This window comes from Frankliniella occidentalis, unplaced genomic scaffold, assembly GCF_000697945.3.
Source record: "Frankliniella occidentalis isolate FOCC.00 unplaced genomic scaffold, Focc_3.1 Scaffold2, whole genome shotgun sequence".
In the NCBI taxonomy this organism is placed as follows: domain Eukaryota; kingdom Metazoa; phylum Arthropoda; class Insecta; order Thysanoptera; family Thripidae; genus Frankliniella; species Frankliniella occidentalis.
This window is the reverse complement of record NW_026267132.1, coordinates 2,403,393-2,418,727: the sequence shown is the minus strand read 5'-3', so window position 1 is coordinate 2,418,727 and position 15,335 is coordinate 2,403,393. Positions and strand designations below refer to the sequence as shown.

At 43.0% G+C, this 15,335-nt stretch overlaps 4 protein-coding genes across 6 annotated transcripts in view; 2 read left to right on the top strand and 2 right to left on the bottom strand.

The window, feature by feature from the left end:
- The first annotated feature begins 139 nt into the window (after positions 1 to 139).
- Positions 140 to 2,697, top strand: LOC113212864 (uncharacterized). The gene is made up of 4 exons (XM_026431701.2): positions 140 to 162; positions 759 to 1,013; positions 1,126 to 1,332; positions 1,487 to 2,697. The coding sequence occupies exons 1-4, from the start codon at positions 151 to 153 to the stop codon at positions 2,276 to 2,278; spliced, it is 1,266 nt and encodes a 421-aa protein (XP_026287486.1). The 5' UTR covers positions 140 to 150; the 3' UTR covers positions 2,279 to 2,697.
- A 48-nt stretch (positions 2,698 to 2,745) lies between these two features.
- On the bottom strand, positions 2,746 to 6,107 carry LOC113212863 (stAR-related lipid transfer protein 7, mitochondrial). 2 transcript variants are annotated; one of them, XM_026431700.2, is made up of 9 exons: positions 5,695 to 6,106; positions 5,382 to 5,614; positions 5,179 to 5,309; positions 4,988 to 5,086; positions 4,745 to 4,905; positions 4,487 to 4,669; positions 4,297 to 4,381; positions 3,836 to 4,160; positions 2,746 to 3,756 (listed from the first exon to the last, which is right to left on the bottom strand). In XM_026431700.2, the coding sequence occupies exons 1-8, from the start codon at positions 5,908 to 5,910 to the stop codon at positions 3,841 to 3,843; spliced, it is 1,428 nt and encodes a 475-aa protein (XP_026287485.1). In that variant the 5' UTR covers positions 5,911 to 6,106; the 3' UTR covers positions 2,746 to 3,756; positions 3,836 to 3,840. The 2 variants fall into 2 exon arrangements, with proteins under 2 accessions (XP_026287485.1, XP_052119746.1); XM_052263786.1 differs by having other exon boundaries at positions 2,746 to 4,160; positions 5,695 to 6,107.
- A 439-nt stretch (positions 6,108 to 6,546) lies between these two features.
- LOC113212861 (eukaryotic peptide chain release factor subunit 1) lies at positions 6,547 to 11,529 on the top strand. 2 transcript variants are annotated; one of them, XM_052263799.1, is made up of 9 exons: positions 6,547 to 6,895; positions 7,526 to 7,701; positions 7,789 to 7,916; positions 8,014 to 8,164; positions 8,251 to 8,441; positions 8,597 to 8,726; positions 8,828 to 9,048; positions 9,157 to 9,304; positions 9,905 to 10,062. In XM_052263799.1, exons 1-9 carry the CDS (start codon positions 6,807 to 6,809, stop codon positions 9,982 to 9,984), a joined length of 1,314 nt encoding a protein of 437 aa, XP_052119759.1. In that variant the 5' UTR covers positions 6,547 to 6,806; the 3' UTR covers positions 9,985 to 10,062. The 2 variants fall into 2 exon arrangements, with proteins under 2 accessions (XP_052119759.1, XP_026287480.1); XM_026431695.2 differs by lacking the exon at positions 9,905 to 10,062 and adding an exon at positions 11,209 to 11,529 and having other exon boundaries at positions 6,556 to 6,895.
- Positions 11,530 to 13,621: 2,092 nt separating this feature from the next.
- The window catches only part of LOC127748788 (uncharacterized), a 10,894-nt gene continuing 9,180 nt past the window's right edge, over positions 13,622 to 15,335 (bottom strand). Inside the window, exons 2-6 of the mRNA XM_052263662.1 lie at positions 15,137 to 15,275; positions 14,838 to 15,048; positions 14,541 to 14,754; positions 14,367 to 14,461; positions 13,622 to 14,281 (exon numbers count right to left, since the gene is read on the bottom strand). Coding sequence (XP_052119622.1) covers positions 14,125 to 14,281; positions 14,367 to 14,461; positions 14,541 to 14,754; positions 14,838 to 15,048; positions 15,137 to 15,275 — 816 coding nt within the window. The 3' untranslated portion in view covers positions 13,622 to 14,124. The remainder of the gene's footprint in view (positions 14,282 to 14,366; positions 14,462 to 14,540; positions 14,755 to 14,837; positions 15,049 to 15,136; positions 15,276 to 15,335) is intronic.

Sequence of the window (15,335 nt, the reverse complement as noted above, 5' to 3'; positions counted from 1 at the left end):
CCTACCCGCCCCCACTCCAGAGGCGCCCTGCGGGTCCTCCCGCTCCCACCCGCGGCCGGGGACCGGGGCCGGGTCCCTTTCTGCGCCGATATAAAACGACCCGGCCCTGCCGCTGCACTTTGTTCAGTGGATACCAACGCAAGAGTCACCATGGCACCCCTGGTAAGTAGAGTGAGTGGCCGCAGCGCCGACCACAGCCGGCCGGTGCCCGGTGGTCCCCGTCTAGTGCGTGCTCCGGGACCTACGGCAGTGAGTGAGCCGCGGGAAATATTCGTATGGCCAAAACGGATTTCGTGAGATGAAATTTTCAAGGAAGTAACCCTTCTGTCAGTAATATCAAAAGTGTACCGCACTAGATTAAACAGCCTAACAGAGGTTGGGAATGAACTATCAGGACTTCCCTTCGACGAAATCGAGTCTGTCGGCACTGACTAGCTGACCTGATGGGAATCAAGCAAGTACGAGTCACTTTCCCCCAAAGTCCGCCTGCTCATTGCTGCAGCCAAGCTGGTGTCTGCCTACGATACTGCTGTCTCATGCTCCAGCTTTTTCCCGATACAATTTTTTTCTGTATCAATCCCTCCCGGTTTCACTAAACGGAGCGCGCGGTGCGGCGGAGCGCGGCGCGCACGGACTTGTGTCCCCCCGTGCTCACTGCTCACTCATTGCGTCACCTCCACCTCCGTCCCGTGCACCTTCTTGGTGAGCCTCGCGGCCTCCCCGCGCTGCTCGCCGCCATGACCTCCACCCTGCTGCAGTCCCGCCTGCTGCTGCTCGCGCTGTTCGCCGCCTCCGCCCTGGCCATGCCGCGGCCACTCCGGGTTCACCCGGTCGACGAGGACGAGGGCGCGGCCGCCGAGATGGGCGATGGCGACGACGGCGACGACGCGAGCGCCGAGGCCGACTCGTCCGCCACCCGGCCCGTCGCCATCCTGGAGCACCGGCAGGAGTTGCAGGACGACGGCACCTTCAACTACGCCTTCTCCGCCGACAACGGCCTCACGCAGAACGAGGTAAAGACGGCGCCCCCGATGGGCTACTGGCTTGTGCTCCTCGCGTGTGCCCTGTCGTCCTGTCTCTCCTTTTCTTGATCTGCTCACACCTGTCTTCGTTTTCCGAGCGCAGGCCTTCCACCCCGACGGCTCCAGGACGGGCTCCTACTCCTACGTGGACCCTAAGGGCGAAACGATCCTGGTCAAGTACCGAGCCGACCGCTTCGGTTTCCACGTCCTGGACGGCTCGTCCATCCCGAGCACGCCGCCACACATGGTCAACACCCCCAACGCCGCCCCGAGCGCACCCCGGGCGTCTCAGCAGGCCTCGTCAGACTATGTGAGCACCTTGCCCCTGCGGCTCACGAAGGCGAAGGGTCCCCGCCCGGCGGGTCCCCGCCCGCGCCCGCTGCACCTGCAGTAACGCCCACATGCCCACCCCGCGAGGCTCCGCCAAGGACTGATCAAGAATGTACTCAGTGACACTGTTGCAGGGACACGATGAGGGAGTGCAGGCCGTCCTCGACCCCAACTACTTCAGCTTCCCGAGCAGCGGCCTCAGTCCGGGCATGGGCCACGGCCTCGGCAACCTCAAGACGGCGGCCTCGGCCTCGTCCAAGAGCGGCAAGCTGAACAAGGGGGGTAAGGGGGCCAAGGCGGGCGTGAAGGGGAACTTGAAGGCGACCGGTAAGGCGTCGGGCGCGCGGGCGCGTAGCAGCGCGAGCAGCAGCATGCACTACCTGCAGCGCGAGGCGCGACAGGCGTTCGTCAGCGACCTGGACGGCGACATGTTGGACGTGGACGGCGATGGACAGGAGTCCCGCATGGCCTTTAGGGCGGTGCGGGCGCCCCCCGGCATGGTGGCGTCGTCCAGCAACGACGTCGACGCCAATGCCGAGGGCATGACGGCGGCAGACGAGGGCAACTACGACCACCACGCGCTCAAGTACGACGACGGCAGCTACGAGCCGCACGCCATGAAGTACGACGACGGCAGCTACGAACCTCACGCGGCAAAGTACGACGACGGCAGTTACGAACCTCACGCGGCAAAGTACGACGACGGCAGCTATGAACCTCACGCGGCAAAGTACGACGACGGCAGCTACGTCAAGCACATTGGCAATTATGACGACGGTAGTTATGAACCACACGCTGCCAAGTACGACGACGGCAGCTACGAGAAGTACGCTAAGATGTACGGAGACGGCAGTTACCAGCACGGCGAACACGACAAGGGTGCGGAGGCGGGGGACGGGGAGGGGGACGGAGAGGGGCATCACTAACTGTAGGGAAGACGAAGACCACGTCCGGGACCACCACCACCACGACTCGCTCCCCGCTAGCTGAGGGCGTCGCAACACATTATAAGGGCTCCAATTGGAAGGCTGAAAAAATATCGGCGCGAATTCCAAGGAACCGAGATTGGGCCGCAGTCGCTGGTCACCTTGATGGCGATATGATGGAGTGGCACAGACCCGACAAAGATAAGTTACATCTTTCTCGTGCTCACGGATTCCCCGGTTTGTTTGGATGTCCTTGTTGTTCCTTCGCTCTGTCCAACACATTGCTCATAATTGGTTAATTATTAAGGAAACATTTCTGGAGAACTGTCACTGACGCCTTCAGCCATTGAAAAATATGTAAAAAAGTATGACTATGGATTGACTATGTAGATATTGATTTAAATAAAAGCAAAATATTTTTCTATATTACGAAACAAGAGTACTCTTTATCAGTAAAAACTTAAGACTTGTTGTATTAATAGACACTGTTTAATCTCATGGTAACAACAATTAACAACTGGGCATATACAGCTCTTGATTTATCATGATTAATTAGATTTACAAGAACCACAAGTGACAAAGCATCTGCACACATACAGGTGAACATGCTATGTGACATTCCTGAAGACACAAACATCCTATATAACTGTCTGTACAACAAAAGATCACAAAAGTACAGTAACTGTTTACATGTTGAAGGTATGAGAGTAAAATTTTTGAATAGTCATGCATTACACACAGCAAACAATTTCCATGGTTCAGTATTAACAATTCTAAAATAATCAATATGCAAACTAAGAAAAAAGAACAGAACTGACTGTGATAATAAAGTAATAATTCATTTAGACACTGGTAACCTAAAGCTAAATAACTCATGCTTAACTAGTTCTGTCTTTTTATCCTTTTATTTTCAAGTCCCCCCCTCCCCCTCCCCCCTTTTTCAAATATCCAGCCATTATCATATATCACATCACAAAGTGGGATAAGAAACACAGACTTCATATCTTTGTGCAAAGGTGTGCATTCACAAGTAAATTCTGCACATGCATGAAACCAATTATTAAAGCAATCATTTCATAAGAACACATGCCGGCCTGTTACTTTTGAAAAAAGAAAAACATTGTGTAAACAGAAGTTTTAAGAAACAGATCATAAAAATCACAATTGTAAAAATAATTTTCCAAATAGAAAAATAATGACACATTGCAAAGCACTCCACACAAGTGAGCAAATTACATCCATACATACAAACATACATACAAACATACATGGGTAGGCGTCCTCCCATAGAACACAAGAGTATGAAGCCTATATTCCATCCTACCAGTAAAGTTTTTATCTGCCCTGGAGAGTCACGTCCCTTGACTCAAAATTCAAACCCTACATGCTTTAACTGTGTATGCGACTAGATTAAAAATAGACAATGCCTGGTTGATTGTATCTGGGGCAACTAAGTCTGCTTGGATGTTGGAGCCGACCTAGAAGAACGAAGCTTGAGATCAAACACCAAACTTGGAGAAGTTCGGTCAACAAATTACCATATTAACAAAAACTCACAGTAGTCATGTACCAAGGAGCATCAGTTTGTTAAGAAGATAGTTCAGTCGATCTTTAGGGTCCGGACTTTCATTTGCTACACTTGAGAGGACTGGTCCACCACCAAAAAACACTTCCCATGTTTCTGGTGGATGAGGGTGAGGAGCATTATTAAGCTTTCTCTTCTCATCCTCACCCCTTCTCCTTTTCTCCTCTCTTGCTGCAGCCTCTGCAGCCTCTGCAGCCTCTGCAGCTTTCCTAGCTTCTGCTTCAGCTTCCTCCTTGACACGGCGCTCAGCAAACTTGACAGTTGCCATATGCAGTTTACTTAGATAATCAGGGAAGCCTATGCAAATGTTAAATAATAGTTTAGTATGCTAAAATGAAAAACTTTTTCACATGAGAATAAATGAGGTACACAAACAAATGCAAAGGAAATAAGTCAAGCAACAAATATCTAAGGAAATTTGCACAAAATTTACCTGTAGCGGTTGCCCATGAAGCAAAAGCTGATGGAAATACAAGTCCGGGGTTGTCGAAGTATGTCATACTAAACTCCAAACCAGGCTAAAAAACAATAAAAAATAAAAGACCGAGTAAGAGATGACTGTACTGTGTGTCTTAAATAGGTATCAGTGGGCTTCTTAGTGTACTGTCTTTCTTATAAAATACCTTGTCTAAATCAGACGTCGGTTTGATGACAATAATGGACCAGTATTCAGTAACTCTTTGCTTGCCCGGCTTTACAGGTGCTGATTGATGCTCTGTATTTTGATTTACAAACACAACAACTTTTTGTTCTTCATCTATTATGTAACGTCTTTTGTATACATAATCTCTATTGGACATCATTCTCTGAAAACAATAAAAATAATCACATTTTTGATCCAGATTGAATGTTATGCTTGAGTACACACCAACAATACTTACAGGCCACTGCATTTCCCAATATACAACTTCACTGTTGGTTTGGGGATCTCTTTCCAAAACGTCAAGGACAACTGCAGAAGAATCCCACTCCCTCCTAAATTCTGTATCTATATGCACAGCTAAGAAGTCATGGGCTGTTATATCATCATATGCGCCATACACTGTAAAACACAACACAACCAAAATATTAACAATCATTAAGAATTTGGGGCTATTTAGAAGTTACAAGACAATTAATTCTACCTTTATACTCAAAGAGACCCTCCCCTCTATGATTGGGCACTTCTCTTCTCCAAACCATTAGGTCTCCTTGATGAATAAAAAGCTCCCATGGATCTTCAACTAGAAACAAACAAAACCATGAAAAAGTCATGCAAAAACGGAAAACGGAGGAGGAAAATCTTTAAGTGCTACATAGACAAAATTAATTTTACCTCTGTCATTGTGGTAATGTGAAGGGCATGACAGCAAAGGAGACTTTTTACCAGTAGGCTTGCAAGGTGGTGAGGAGTTTTGACAAGTGTGATCACGCAAACATGCAACAGCTTCTAATTCATTTGAGAACCTGAAATAAATGAAATGCAAATAGCAAAACATAGTCATCAATCCAAACAATAATTGGAGGAGATAATATTACCTCAGGAGATATTCATCAGGAATTCTTTCATCTTTCCAGCAGAAGAAAGGCATAACACTTGCTGACAAAACGAGGTTGTGAGAGCGATGCAAGAGAGACACTCTTAGTCTCAGAAGAAAACGAGAAAATATTCGACTAATGATCTCTCGAAGAAAGGCTCCTCCACACAATTGAAAGTAAAAAACGCCAGCCTGTTGAGCTCGGCGGATACGAAGTGCCATAACATATTCAACCTGGGACAAAAATGATCCGACAAGTTCAGTTAATGCAGAAAAAAGAGAAAATAAATAGAAATAACCTCCACAAGTCTAACCTGTCTCGCACATGCACGACTGATTCCTGCAGTGTGCTTCTGAATTCCTTTCCGAAGGCGGCCAAAGAGATTATCATGAAATCTGGCCTGAGAGCGAAAAAGCCGTGTTTGGAAGGAGCACTCGCGTACCGCGATTGGGAGCCGGCTATGGCCATAGATTGCCAGACCTTGCACAAATCCGCGGTGACCGACAAGAAAAAGTCTCCCACAATTCATTTTGAACGAACGTTTTCACAGATTTATGGCAAGACTCAAGACGGCTCCACTTCAAATTCTATTGCTTAGTATTTTGAAAAGTTGTGCCGCGTTCTAAGAGCGGCATAACTTAAAGTTGTCTCACTTTTCAGGCGAAGCATTTCATTCATTCAACATTATCAGCTGCGTTCTGCTTTCTGTTCTGCTATCAGGTTTGTGATTGTAAATCCCAGTACTCTTATGCGTGGTATGAGGCATTCAGCATAGACGTTGTGGAGTTAGTGAAAATTTCTCATCTATGACATGTACCTAGAGGATGTGAGGGCGGGCTATTTGAACCGAAATCATGGTGGGCCACACGTTGCAAGCACTTTTACGTATCATTCCTGCGCAAATCGGCGCAAATCTTGCAGCAGCTCCAAGTCTTTTATCGTTAAACAAAATTGGACTGACCACACAAAAAGAATTGTGATATCAAATGCTATTATATATAATGTGAAATCCCTTTTCTTTTCCAAATACATTTTGAATGGGAGAAAAAGAAAAGGAATCTGTGGGGGGGAAGGGTGAAGGGGGTGAAGGGGGGCGAGGGAATCCACCACAAATCCCTAAACTAAATGGACAAAAATAATTGAGGCTATCTGGAAAGCCAGGGCTTACTTGCGCCCCTGACCCTTCGTTCTCTCGCTCCTTGCTTTTGTTGTGCGTCTGAACTGAACAGGTTAGGGAGTATCCGGTGAAATCCAGTTTGAGCTCGATGACCACTCCGTGAGGAGCAAGGCAGCGACCGGCTGCAGTTCGCCATTTTGCCAATTGCCACGAACAGCCACAGACATCTCATCGAGATTTTTGTGGTAGTTTGTCTAGCAATTTGGAACTTTTAGAATTTTGTAGATTGTTCACGAGAGGAACTCGCCATGTCTTCCAACGAAGAAACGTCGTCAGATCGTAATGTAGAAATATGGAAAATCAAGAAGCTGATCAAAAGTTTGGAAATGGCTAGAGGGTGAGTCATGTGTCTCCTTAAATACATGTTTTTATGTCTTTGATGGCCATATATTTTTATCTTATTCTGATAATTTAAGAAATTTCTATTCAGGTTAATTGTGTGCTAGTGTCCGTCTTTGCATTAAGTTTCCGAGTATGTTGCTATGATCACTTTGTGATTTTTAGGTTAGCCCTTCATGGTCAAATCACGTTTCCGTGTTAAGCAATGTTCTTTACCTGTCTGAGCATATTTAACGTGCATTTCGTTTTTATTTGGCCATGTGTGCGGCACCCGTTAATTTTTCATTCGGTTAGACTCCTATAGCACTTCGCACCTGTGTTGCTTTTCACATACTCCATATGGTTTGCTCTAAATTACTGGTTACTACCAGTTTTTAGCTATCTCAATGCCAAGCACCGTACTTTCCTTTGAGTTCCCTGTTGACTGCTGTCTTATAAGTCACTATGCATAAGTGACCTTTTTCACATCCTGTCCTAAAGCTGACAGGTCAAGTAAATGCAACAATTGGAGCAATTGTAACATTACTAGCACTCTCACCTCATTGCTCTTTACTTTTACTATGCGTTGTTTCCACATTTGTTTCCTTCTGTAATTCCCCTCTTTTATCCTTTTTTTCTTTATTTTTAGGAATGGAACCAGTATGATTTCCCTCATCATTCCTCCTAAAGATCAGATTTCACGGGTCAGTAAAATGTTGGCTGATGAATTTGGAACTGCTTCAAATATTAAATCGCGAGTGAACAGGTTATCTGTCCTTGGAGCCATTACATCAGTACAACACAGACTGAAACTATACACTAAGGGTAAATATCTATAAATATATGTACTATTGCTTTCATCGTCCCATAGCTATGTCCAATTGAGCCTCTAACTTTGTTGTTGTTTTTCAGTGCCCCCTAATGGCTTAGTTATTTATTGTGGAACTATTGTCACCGATGAAGGAAAGGAAAAGAAAGTTAATATTGATTTTGAGCCATTTAAGCCAATTAACACTTCTTTATATCTTTGCGACAACAAGGTACAGCTTTTCTAATTTCTTTACTTTGGACCTACAGTAAGAATTATTTGTCTGCCCTAGAACAATTTTTTTCTATGGTTTCTATTTTTTTTTTCAGTTTCACACAGAAGCCCTTACAGCACTTCTGGCTGACGACAATAAATTTGGATTTATTGTCATGGATGGTAATGGAGCTTTGTTTGGTACACTTCAGGGGAATACAAGAGAAGTCTTACACAAATTTACAGTTGATCTTCCTAAAAAGCACGGTCAGTATTTCATTTTCTCTTTAGTATCAACCAACTTGGACATGCCTCCATTTTTTAAATATTTTTTTGACCTTATATGTTTTTAGGCAGAGGAGGTCAGTCAGCTTTGCGTTTTGCCCGTTTAAGAATGGAAAAGCGACACAACTATGTCAGGAAAGTGGCAGAAGTTGCTACACAACTTTTCATCACTAATGATAAGCCTAATATTGCTGGCCTTATTCTTGCTGGTAGTGCCGACTTCAAGACAGAACTCAGTCAGTCTGACATGTTTGATCCTGTAAGTCTGATTTCTTATGACATTCACTTTTACGTTATTTCCTCTTACAAATAACTCAACTACCTTATACTTATGCTGTTTTGTTTTGGTTTCAATGTACTTAGAAAGCTGTAAAGTCATTTTTATAATTATTTTTCCTTTTTGTTTTTTTGTAGCGGTTGCAGTCCAAGGTTATTAAATTGGTTGATGTTTCATACGGTGGTGAAAATGGTTTTAATCAAGCAATTGAACTGGCTGCCGAGTCATTGCAAAATGTTAAATTTATTCAGGAGAAGAAACTCATAGGTAGCTATGTTGACAGATTATATCTTTGTTGTCTTTTATTATTTCCTCCTGTCTTGCTTGCTTGCATGTGTTATATGTCTTCCGTACTCATTGACCCTCAGGACGTTACTTTGACGAAATCAGCCAAGACACAGGAAAGTATTGCTTTGGTGTTGATGACACACTGAAAGCTCTTGAACTTGGATCTGTTGAGACCCTTATTTGTTGGGAAAATCTTGACATTCAACGCTATGTTCTGAAGAATCACTCTACCTCAGAAGAAAAGGTTCTTCATCTTACACCTGAGCAAGAAAAAGATAAATCTCACTTTACTGACAAAGATGTGAGTTACTGTTATTATGTTGCTCTCTGCTGCAATCATACTTTGCTCATGTCATCTACACTCCTCGCACTTTCTCTCCACCAAGTAAATTTATTGTTTCTATTTCAGAGTGGAGTTGAATTGGAGTTAGTAGAGTGCCAACCACTTTTGGAGTGGCTCGCAAACAACTACAAGACCTTTGGTGCTACGCTGGAGATTATCACTGACAAATCGCAGGAGGGTTCACAATATGTGAGAGGCTTCGGAGGCATTGGAGGTCAGTATTTTCTAGTAACTGATAATCATATGAAATTGTGCCTCATGAGCTTTTACAGATCCACCGTTCTGTATTTTGCTTTCTTCAGCTTGTGCATTTAACAGAGTTGAAAATGTTCAAAGTAACCTGTAATATATTCAGTACTTTCCTGTTTGAAATCCTTTACATATACTGGTGTCTACCACATAACGTAAAGTGCTTTCAGCATGGTTACATCTCTTTATACATAGTCAGAATTTTACTTGCTATTTCAATAGGCATTTTTCTCATACACTCTGCCTTTTAAAGTGTTTTGATCATTTGATTAAATATTGGACATATTAACATATTTAGCATATGTTATTTCCCTGAGGACATTTTACTTCTGTGTGCTGTTAAATGGTTTGCATGATGGGTCAAATGTCATCAGTGTTCCATCCCTTGAAATTTTATGTCTCTTGGAATTTGGTTGTCCTTGCATGTCTCTTCTGGGATACATTTTGAATCAATCTGCACTATCAAAGAGAAATTCTTCTGGTTATTTCATTGGGTTGGTGACATACTTTGTTGTTTAAGAAAACATAGGCTAAGCTGTGCTTGTGTGTTTGTAATCCAATTCAGGAATTCTTCGCTACAAAGTAGACTTCCAAAGTCTGCAGGCAGATGAACCTCTGGAGGACGTTGACTTAGATGATTACTAATCTAAGTCACAACGCATCTATTCTCAAAATGAATTTTAACATCATCAGGTAGAAATGTCTGTCACATCTGTGTGGCACTTGTGTAGCTTGGTGTTTTTAGACATTTAGTTGTCTAGCTCATTGACGCAAATAGAATGACTATTCTTCTGATCAGCACTGTTTAGTTTTCAGTATTGGTACACAAAATTGTTTTGTTTTCAGTTTTATGCAGTTCGTTAAGTTTGCAGCTGTTTTATTTTTATTTCATATAAGATTATTGGTGAATTGGTCGTCGTTTTCAGTTGCTGTTCTTTCCTTTCTCTCTCTCTCTGTCTCTCCCTCTCATATTTGGCAGAACACTCAAGTTTCAACAATTATCTGCTGTTGTTTAGCTTTTGGTTAAGTGTGTTCAGTTGTGGGATCATTTTGATTTTGCTTTCAACTCAATTGATTCCCAATGCAGGACATTGTAGGTGAAGATGATGTTCAATTTTCTTGGAACTGCTTCATCTATAGTTTCATAATCAATATTCCTCGCTGAATTTCTGAAGTATAAAATCTAAAGATAAAGAGAACTCTTAAGATAGCCATTTCCTCGTTACTGAGTGGACCCTAACGTTTTATTCTAAAGTTTGCCTAACTACTCTAGTTTGAGATAGCATGAGCATGAATTCTTAGCTGGTGAACTAATTTTGCATGGCTTTTCTGGCCCTTACGTACAGTATTTTGCAAATGAATTTTTTGTACAGGTTTTGAAACCAACTGAAAGTTTATGGAGCATGCTTTCTTAAGAAATGAAAACATACTTATAAGCACCTGCACCATTTCCAATGTTCTGATACTTTTTCCTTTGCTTGTAAATTTGAAACTATATTGCCTTCGTATCAAAGAATTTTGCTCTGTCATGCATGGAAATTGATTTTTTGTTATCATTGTGAGCCTACCTTTTACCTTTGGAAATGTACTACAAGTGTCTCTTTCAGATGCATCTACTGATGTTGCACCTAAATCTTAGCTTTATTATAACTATAGGTCCAAGTTTTAAGTTATTATTTCATAATTACCCAACTCTGACATACTGAATGATAGAAAGAAACCTCAAATCAATTTTGACTTATTTTACACATTTTTCCATACCTGAAATTCTTTGCATCATGTCCCCAATTTTGGTCCTTATTTCCAGGTTAAATGTAATGATTTATTATATTGAATGCACCAGTGTAATTAATGTTTTTGGGGTTACAGGATTGCTCCGTTACAAGGTGGATTTCCAGAGCCTTCAATGTGATGACCTAGACTTCGGTGACTATTATGATGTTGAAGATTATTAAATCAACTCATGATCATCCTTGTGTTTTTATGAACTGATAGTCAAACAAGGAACATCGCTCATTGTCCAATGAGAGGCTTTGTTTTTCGCATTTGGAAATAGAGCTGGAGTGCTGTTGCATTTTTCAAGTGAAAGCCTGATGCCAGGGATGTTTCTCTCATCTATATCATCTTTTGCACATGACAAGTGATATTTCTACTGAGTCTAATAAAATAAACTATGAGGCAAATAAGTGACCCAGTATTGTTATCACACTTTTTCCACTTGCTTGGCGTGGGGCTTTTTTTCTTTTTCTGTGGCATCCGTCCTGCCTGGTGCGGTCTAGCACATTGTGTGTGATATCTTTTTTCTCTAAATCAATCATCCTCTGATCATCACAGCATTATGGTTCTAACAAGACTGAAATCTCTGCCCATGCCGTCATGCACAATCAATTGTCACATCAGTTTTCCAATGAAGGTACATTTGATTACAATCTCACTGAACTTTAAACCTATGAAATCAAAGTTGTGTTGACTGTTTTGATTTTTGGGGGTATGATATTTACCAGCTATCCCACAGGGGAATTATACATGTTACTTCACAATTTATGATGGTGTTTGTGTACGGAAAAGTGCTGTAGAAATCAGCGTAGTGATTTTTATGGCTCAATTTGGACCAAAGAATGGGTCAAAATATTCATTAACTACAGCATTCAGTATAAATATCAGTCTACCAGCTGTGCCAAAGTAATCAGTAGAAGAGATTTTAGTAAAATTAATCAACCATTTTCAGTTGACTCCTCTTTCCGAACTATTTTTTCATTTGGAACTTGTCGATAATATACTTGTCTTGGAGGAAACAAGCTTCATATGCCAATTAGAATTTGTTGCCATGTCAATTTCCCTTCAGTTTCCTTGAAGTTGATCTGGGCATATTCGATGTGTGATGTATAATCATCTTGCTTTTTATTTATCTGCGTGACACTATTCATTTCATGCAAGTATATGTTGGTGTGGGTGCATTTCTGGACACACCCATTTTATCTGATGAGCACCTCTCTAGTTTCAATTAGAGCAAGTAGTTAGTGCCTATTAGTGATTTTTCCTATTAGTCACGTTCTTTTCTGAAAATTGTCTGTTATATTTCTTATGGTAACGTTTTTATACAGTGAATGTAGTGGAATAATCATTGCTCAAAACTTAAAATATTTTCCCTTCTGCTATTTAAAGTTTTTGTTGCCTGGTTTCCTCCTAGCTACGATTAAATAGTGTACTTCAGCTGGGATCATTGATAGGACTGTAGAAATATTCTAGTGCCAGTCTTATGTCTAAGTTTTGGATGAATGCTATTATTTTATTTTTAACTATTTTGAGCATATCTTAAGTGCAGGCATGTATCTGTCAAAAAAATATGAAATATTTTCCTTTTTGACTGATGTTTGTCTTATTGGAATGTCAAACATTGAATGAATGTAAATTTTTTGTGTATTGTAATGTAAGACAGTGTGTGAGGTAAAGCTTTTTCTATTTAATTGCATTGCATTCTTGGTATGCATTGTTAAATGTTTTTTCATCTTGCCTTCAAAGCAATGTCAGAAGATCTTAAGTATGAATGAGAAGTTTGTATATATGTATTTTAGCTTTGTTTACAAATGGTGGACTTTTAGAAACCCTATGATGGAGAATTTTAGAGCCCTGAGCTGTGCAATCTTATATCCTGCACCAAGCGGCTTTCCTTTTAAGACTGGTGTAGCCATATATCTTTCACAGCAATTATTGGACCAATGGGAAAGCAGAAAGTCAAAAGTGTTTTCATATTATTTTAAATTGGGGCTCAAATATTGATTTTTGTTATTAAGGAGAGTATCATTTTTAATAAGAGCACAAATATCTTGAAAACAGTGTCAGAATTCCATTCGAAGCAAACTTCAAAGGGTCTTAGTAAAAAATAAATCTCCTTGAGATATTCTGAATTAACAGTATTACTTTTTTTGCAATCTCAAGTATTTTGAATGACATTTCACGAAATTTTATCTAATGGAGTAGTCTTTTGGACCAGATTTCATAGACACACAGCTCCGGGCTGGGTTACATAAATTTTGCTCGAGAGGCAAAAATACAAATAAAGAAGGCAACCTATTTAATAATGGTAGCACCTTCATATTTTGTAATGTAAAATTGTCTGTACCCTGTTTTATCACACTGATAAGGAGCTCTAAAGCTTTGCTGTGTGTGTGATTCATTGAATACTAATGGATTTTGTGATCTGTTTCCTGCTATCAGGCAATATTTTCAAATTGTCGTGGGGTTCTATAAAGTTAATGATGGTAATATTGATCATGAGTACTTCATGTTGCAACTATAATTGTTTTTATTAAAACTACTCAATTTATAGAAAACAATTTATTTTGTCACTTATCCATGTTCATCTTTCTAAACCAGAGATCGCCCAAATGCATATTCTGATTATCAGACAATATGGGACATGCAAACATTGGTTTAGCTACTTCAACCAACACTGCCAACACACACTTTGGATAGGAATTGAACCAATAATTTGTTAGTTTATTGTTTTCAAAAGTATTAATGGAAAAGACTTGAACTTTTTCTATTAAAATACGTAGACATCCCTCAGCTTCCTGGGGCAGTATATTTCTTATTTCAAGGGCTTTAATGATTGGTCCCATCACATATACAGGTTCTGAGTTGACGTTAGAGCCGTTAGAGTGAAGCAAAGCACAGCTCTTAGCCTTCCTTCCTTACCTTCAAAATGTTGACAAATTTATTTTTATATATATCTTACTCATAATTATTATTGTTTGTTAAGTAATGCTACATTGCAAGTAGGGTTTAGCCGTGAACTGCCTGTGGGGGCTGTGGTTGGGCGGGAAGCACTGGTGCCGTGGGGGGATCGCTGCTGAGCCCTGGCGACCCCTGCTTCGAGTTGTCCCACGAATTGTGTCTCTGATGACTCCTATCGCGGTAAGATTCGGCGATGTTGGTCATACTGTAACAAACAATTCCATCTCGTAAACACAAGGGTTAACTAACGCGATACCCGCGTGGCCACCCCACGTTGCCCTTTAGTTTACCTCTTTCCTATCCTCCTCTTATCCAGCTCCTTCTGGATCGAGTCTGGAAGCCGGTGTGGAGGCTTCGCGGAATGCCTTCCTTCGAGAATCTCCGCCTGGGTAGAAAAGAAAAGAGACGAAGTTTGTAAGCCTCCTTTTCCTTATTCGAGGGAAGTCCCTCTCCAGCGAGCGCACCTTAAACTTGGGCCCGGTGAGCGCGGTGGTGCTTCCCCCCGGGCTGCCCACGCTCCCGTTGAGCGGGTGCACCCACACGTTGGTGGAGCTGGCCATGAGGTCGTGGCCCATGGTGGCCCCCAGCGGGCCCATGTCGGACCCCGCCAGGGACATGTTGAGCAAGTCTCCGGAGAACGTCGGGCGGGCGGGTATGATTGGCGACCGGCAACACACTCTGCCGAAGGACGGGGAAACCGTTTTAGATAGCCACATAACGATCGACAATCAGAGAACGCCGTGTCGTGCCGTTGGACTCACGAGTTGACGTCCTCCAGCTTCTTGAGGAGGCGCTCGTTCTCCCTGCAGACCAGGTCCTGGTCGCGCATGAGCACCTCGCGCGTGCTGAACAGGTCCGAGTTCTCGCGCCGCAGTGCCTCGTTCTCTTGCATGTAGTGCTGCACCAGCCCCGCCAGCTCGTTGGCCTCCAGCTCGGCCAGCCGCTCCAGGTCCACGGCCGGCGGTGGCGATCCTGCCAGAGCGACGCGCAGCGGGTTAAAATACGTCAACATAGTGCGCCCGTACACGTCACGGCCACGACCGCGCGGCCCTCGTCTCACCGATGGCCCGGGGAGCGCCGGGGTCGCCGCCGACGAGGTGCTCGCCGTTGAGGCGCAGCGCGCCCCGCAGGTGGTCGTTCTCGCTCTGGAGCGCCGCCACCTCCCTCTTGAGGCTCAGGATGAGCGCCTCCCGGGGATCCTGGAAACAAACAGGAGAGTGACGGAGTGGGGCCGGTGGGGGTTGAGCGGGAGAGGAGGG

Bases quoted from the DNA above. Each gene is read 5' to 3' on its own strand.
- LOC113212864 (XM_026431701.2), top strand. The intron at 1,014-1,125 runs GTAAAGACGGCG...TTCCGAGCGCAG, and splicing joins ACGGCCTCACGCAGAACGAG to GCCTTCCACCCCGACGGCTC. The intron at 1,333-1,486 runs GTGAGCACCTTG...ACACTGTTGCAG, and splicing joins AGCAGGCCTCGTCAGACTAT to GGACACGATGAGGGAGTGCA.
- LOC113212863 (XM_052263786.1), bottom strand. From the start codon at position 5,910: ATGAATTGTGGGAGACTTTTTCTTGTCGGTCACCGCGGATTTGTGCAA. The intron at 4,382-4,486 runs GTATTTTATAAG...ATTGTTTTTTAG, and splicing joins CGACGTCTGATTTAGACAAG to CCTGGTTTGGAGTTTAGTAT. The intron at 4,161-4,296 runs GTAAATTTTGTG...ACATTTGCATAG, and splicing joins TTCATGGGCAACCGCTACAG to GCTTCCCTGATTATCTAAGT.
- LOC113212861 (XM_026431695.2), top strand. From the start codon at position 6,807: ATGTCTTCCAACGAAGAAACGTCGTCAGATCGTAATGTAGAAATATGG. The intron at 6,896-7,525 runs GTGAGTCATGTG...CTTTATTTTTAG, and splicing joins AGTTTGGAAATGGCTAGAGG to GAATGGAACCAGTATGATTT. The intron at 8,165-8,250 runs GTCAGTATTTCA...ATATGTTTTTAG, and splicing joins TGATCTTCCTAAAAAGCACG to GCAGAGGAGGTCAGTCAGCT.